The 5160-nt window shown below is 55.3% G+C and overlaps 1 protein-coding gene across 1 annotated transcript; it reads right to left on the reverse strand.

The window, feature by feature from the left end:
• Positions 1–258: 258 nt before the first annotated feature.
• LOC123988710 lies at positions 259–1623 on the reverse strand. The gene has a single exon (XM_046289459.1). It carries the CDS (start codon positions 1621–1623, stop codon positions 259–261), a length of 1365 nt encoding a protein of 454 aa, XP_046145415.1.
• Positions 1624–5160: the final 3537 nt, after the last annotated feature.

Genomic DNA, 5160 nt, shown 5'->3' on the forward strand with positions numbered 1-5160 from the left:
GTTAACTAAAGACTCTGAAATAAGAGAAACTTCAGAGCCTGAGTCGATCAGAATTCTTACTTGCTGCGTTGCGAGGTCGGTGTGCACTCTTGCGAGTGCTGTTGCTAGAAGTGTGGTCCGTGGTCTGCGTGGTCTGAATGCGTGGGCTGCGTGGTCCTTTAATGCGTGGGCTGCGTGGTCCTTCAATGCGTGGGCTGCGTGGTCCTTTAATGCGTGGGCTGAGCAGGCTGCGTGGGCGTCGACGACTGCACCAACATCTCAATGTTGTGCTGATTGTGTTTGCGTGGTCTGTGATGCCTTCGCCGTGGGCTGCGAAGACGTGGAGGCGGTCGCGGGCTGCGAGGTCTGCGGGAATGGCACCAACACCCTGATGAGGTTGCCACCATGTAATGCCGTGTGGTGCTGCTCATTGCAGAGCTTACACCGTTGTGCTGTACGGCAGCTTCTCAGATTGTGGTGGCCCAAACAGTTCACGCACAACTGCTGAGCCTTCACCACAGTTATCCGCTCATCCACGGTTTTGTCCCTGAATGCAGGGCACGATGTCAAGAAATGATCCTTGGCGCAGAGCGCACAAGGATAGAGCGCTGAGGTGCGTGGGCGTGCAGAGGACGTGGTCGTCGTTGTCGTGGACTGCGTTGCGGCGGCTGCGTGGACGGAAGCTCGCTGTTGCACCAGCCGGATGTCGCGACTGGCGGGGCGTCCTGACGTGGTCTGCGTGTTCTGCGGCGTCTTTTGTTCGGCCACCCGCTCCAGCTGTTCCAATGTTCGGGCTCGTCCCAGCAAGAATGTCGTGAGCTGCGACATCGTCGGATAGTCCGTCTGAGCGCTCAAAGAAGACTCCCAGCGTTCTCGCGTGTCTGAATCGAGCAGCCTGACGAGGTGGTTCAGTAAGAAGCAGGAGTGAGGATCATTGAGCCCGAACGTGGTCAAAGCCTCTTGCGTTTCGCCGATGATGTTCGTCATCTTGATCAGCGAACTGGCCCTTCGCTGCTTCATTGGCTTCAAATCAGAGATCCGGTCCATGTAGGACTGGACATTGAGCCGCTTGTTCTCAAACCGCTCATCGAGAAGCTTCCAGGCCTTTTGGAAGGCCTCGTTTGTAGCGGGTAAATGAGCAATGACGTGGGCTGCGTTGCCTGAAACTGCTCCTTTGAGGTAGTGGAGCTTGTCCACTTCTGCGAGGTCGTCGCGTTCCATTATCACCGATGTGAAGGCAGATTTAAAAGCCTGCCATCTGTTGTACTCCCCTTCGAATTTGGGGAGTGCAATTTCAGGCAAGCGTGATCTTTTGGCTGCAAGTGGCTGCGTGGACGTCGTGGTCTGCGTGGTCGTGCTGGGTGCAAGTCGATGCTCCAGCTGAGCAATCAGCTTTCGGGCCGTCAGTACGACCTTCTCCTCCTGCGAGGCCACCTTCGTTTTGTAATAGCCGTGGTCAAGCTGTGACACCGGCCACAGACGGCTGAGGGCTTGATGCTCTTGATGGAACATCAAGTGCATCTCCATCAGGGTGGTTTTCGTAATTTCCACCTCTGACGCGATGATGGTCAGAGGCTCCTTCGCGGTTGATGCCTGCAAGTCTTCCACGATGGACAGCATCGTGTCCAGGCGTTCCTCCTGCATCTTTGCGCGGACCTGAAGCTCAGAGGAGAGGCGTGCTGCGAGCGTGGGCGTGTGGTCTGCGAGGACTGAGTCGTCTCTTCCGGGACTTCTAGAAGAGGGGGCGCCGTGGTCGTTTCCTCGTCCGCCTTGCTGGAGCGGGCCGAGCTGTCGTGCGAGGCCGGTGAGGTGTCCCGCGATTTCGGCATGTTGTACGTCGAAACTCACTGCGTGGTCACTACACGAAGGGAAACGTTTCAAAACTTGAGAGTCACTGTAATTCTGTGACACCTCACTCGAAACTGCACTGCGTGTTCGTTTAACGGGCGTGGCCGTTACGCGTAATGGCGGCTCCGACCGTTACACGTGTCTTCGAAACCGAGCGTGCCTCTATCCGGCTCGAAGGACCAAAAAATGTATGCGAGTTCACGTGGGCAGCGAGGTCAGAAATAATTGAGGCACACTTTGCAACAAACACTCGTTTATTGCGCGTCAAAATAGTCAACCAGTTTAACAAACACAAAGACAACGTGAAACAATCACTGCGCGTGGTCTGAATGTACAATAGTAATACGTGGACGATGCGTGGTCAATGAATAATACACCGAAAATGCGTGGGCAATGCGCGGTCTAAATTACACTTGAAAGTAATCGCGTGGACACGGCGTGGTCTATACTTGTTAAATTAACAACGAGGTCGAACTTGATGCGTATCGTGAGCGTGGGCAACAGCGACGTGCTTACACTTGAAGCGTACGATCAAGAAGAAGGAAATCGATGATGGCGTCGATCGCGCCGGTTACGGCGTAGAGAGGGGACCGCGTGGACAAAGTGGGCCCGAGAGGTGCTGCCGCTATCGGTAACGACGCACCAACGAACTATTTTCGCTGCCAACTTCGTCACGCTGCGTGTACGTAGGGAATTTCGCCAACATCTGTCAAGTGTTAGGAGACCGATTATAATCGCCGGGGATTTCAATGCCCGCTCTCTGCACTCGGGATCAGATCGCGTGGATTCACGTGGTCACCGTATGATGAATTTGATCGAGCAAGCAGGGCTGATGCCCGTGGCAAGTCAAGGAGGCCCGTCAGTCGAGCGTGGTGGCGTGGGTTCTCGAATCGATGCCCTTGCGTGTAGCCGCAGCTTCCACGTTCGAATATCTAGGTCCATAGTGTCCACGCGCTATTCGGGGTCGGATCACCGCTATCTTATTCATCGATTTAAAGCGAGGCCAGAGGCTATTGGTTCGCCCGAGGATTCTCTTTGGGAGGCGAGACTAGGTCGCCCGGACATGGAGGCGTGGAGGGAAATAGTGAGCGGCCAGTTACCGATGCCAGGATCCCTGGATCCAACAGTTCAACGTAGTCAAGAGAGAGGAGCTGCAGCAGCCGGTCCATCGGAACAGTCCGCGCTACCGCCGCTGTGCACCGTGGCCGGAATTGATGAAGTGATTGAGGAGTTTGAGACGCTCTTTCAGTCAACCCGTTCACCATTGCCGACCCGCAAGAGGAGGAAAATACAAAATGTACTATGGTGGAGCCAGGAGATAGCAGATCTTTGCCTCCAAGCAAAGCGTCTCCGCCACCGCTGGCAGAAGGTGGCTCGCCGGAGCCCGACGGCAGCACGACAGCAAGCGCACCCGTATCGCATGGATATGCTGGAACGCCGACGTGCCTTATCCTTGGCATTGCGTCGAGCTAAAGAGGCATCGTGGAGTGAGATGGTCTCGACTATCGAAGAAGATCCGTGGGGGAAACCCTACAAGGCGGTCATGAATCGTCTGAAGGGGAAGTCGCCCCTGGTTCGCCTCAACCGATAGGAGTTGCACGCAACGGTGTCCGCGCTTTACGTGGTGGAGCAGGAGCGACAAGAAGAGGCTGCCATCCCAAGGGGTAGTGCAGCAGAAGAAGAGGAGGAAGACGAAGCAAGAGGAGAAGCAGCAGTGCGGGCTTCATTGATCTGGACTCGTCAGGAAGGAGCGTCAGCGTCTTCGGCATCCAACGCACGCGAGATCGCGGGGGTAGCCGCAGGATCAAGCGCTGTTCCTCCTAACACCAGAAAGAGATGCTGAAGCCCAGGGGAGGGCACCTCGCACTAGGGGGACGTGTTCACGAACGAAGATGTGAGGTACGCAACGGGGATGTTGAAGAAAGGAAAAGCTCCGGGTCCAGATGAAATTCCTAGCGAGACCGTTCTCGTTCTGCGTAACACTGCACCCGGCTGGGTTTGTGCCCTTTTCAATTCCTGTCTGAGGCTAGGATACTTTCCAAGGGCTTGGAAAGTAGGGCGTCTGGCTTTAATACCGAAGGCCGGGAAAGCCTGTAATTCTCTTTCCGACCTTCGACCGCTTTGCATGCTGTCAGACATGGGGAAGTGTTTCGAATATGCTTTGCACGTGTTAATGCTAGAAGCGATTCGCCTGTCTGGAGGGCTGTCGGTGCGTCAATTTGGGTTCACGGAGGGCAGATCAATTCATCAGGCGATAAAGGTGGTCATGTCGGACTGGGATCGTGCGCGCAGAGGGCGAAATCACTGTCTGCTAATTACCCTGGATGTGAAAAATGCATTTAATACAGTGCGTTGGGGCCGCATCCTGGCTGCAGCCGAGCGTCGTGGGTTTCCGACGATAATAATGGACATGTTACGTAGCTATTTAAGCGAGCGAAGAGTGGGAACCCGGACGCCCAGCGGTGAGTGGGTGGAAGCAGCTGTAGTTGGTGGGGTGCCACAAGTATCAGTGTTGGGACCACTGTTGTGGAACCTATCGTACGACGAGCTGCTGGAGGTGCTGCTGCCACCAGACGTGACAACCGTGGGTTTCGCGGATGATATGGCGCTGCTTATAGTAGCCCGATCATCAGACAGAGTGCGCGAGCTGGCAGAACATGCCTTACGTGTGGTGGGGGCGTGGTACGAAAGAGAGAGACTGGTTCTCGCGAAAGAGAAAACTGAAGCAGTGCTCTTAACTGACCGGCGCGTACCCGACGGACTTGTACTATCGTACGAGGCCGCGATAATCAGGACATCGCGCTCGATTAGGTACCTTGGTGTGATGTTCAGTAATAGCAGACTCCTTCATAGTCAAATGAGCCGGGTATGTGAGAAGGCAGTGAAAGTAGCGCAGCACCTCTCGTGGCTGCTACCGAATACACGAGGATGCTGTATTACCGGGTGCTAGAATCTATAGTTTTGTATGCGTCTCCGGTATGGAGCGAGGCGGTGGAGTACGGATGTGTGAGACAGCGATTGACATCGACACAGCGGTTGGGGTTACTGCGGGTGACACGCGCGGATCGTACCGTTTCATCAGAGGCATTGTGCGCGCTGTCAGGTTGCATGCCGTGGCACTTGTTAATAAGGGCTAGGGCCGCTTTGTATGGGTACGAGGAGGCGGAGGACCCGGAAGAGCGCGTGAATCTGCCGCAGGTGGTGGAATATGACACCTTTGATCGCTGGCAAACTCGATGGACAACCTCGGAGAGCGGCGCCTGGACTCGCAGGCTGATTCCCAACATCGAGGCGTGGGTGGAGAGCAATGGAGCACGTTACCTAACCTATAAT

This window comes from Osmia bicornis, unplaced genomic scaffold (assembly GCF_907164935.1).
Source record: "Osmia bicornis bicornis unplaced genomic scaffold, iOsmBic2.1, whole genome shotgun sequence".
NCBI lineage: Eukaryota > Metazoa > Arthropoda > Insecta > Hymenoptera > Megachilidae > Osmia > Osmia bicornis.

Bases quoted from the DNA above. Each gene is read 5' to 3' on its own strand.
- LOC123988710 (XM_046289459.1), bottom strand. From the start codon at position 1,623: ATGCAGGAGGAACGCCTGGACACGATGCTGTCCATCGTGGAAGACTTG.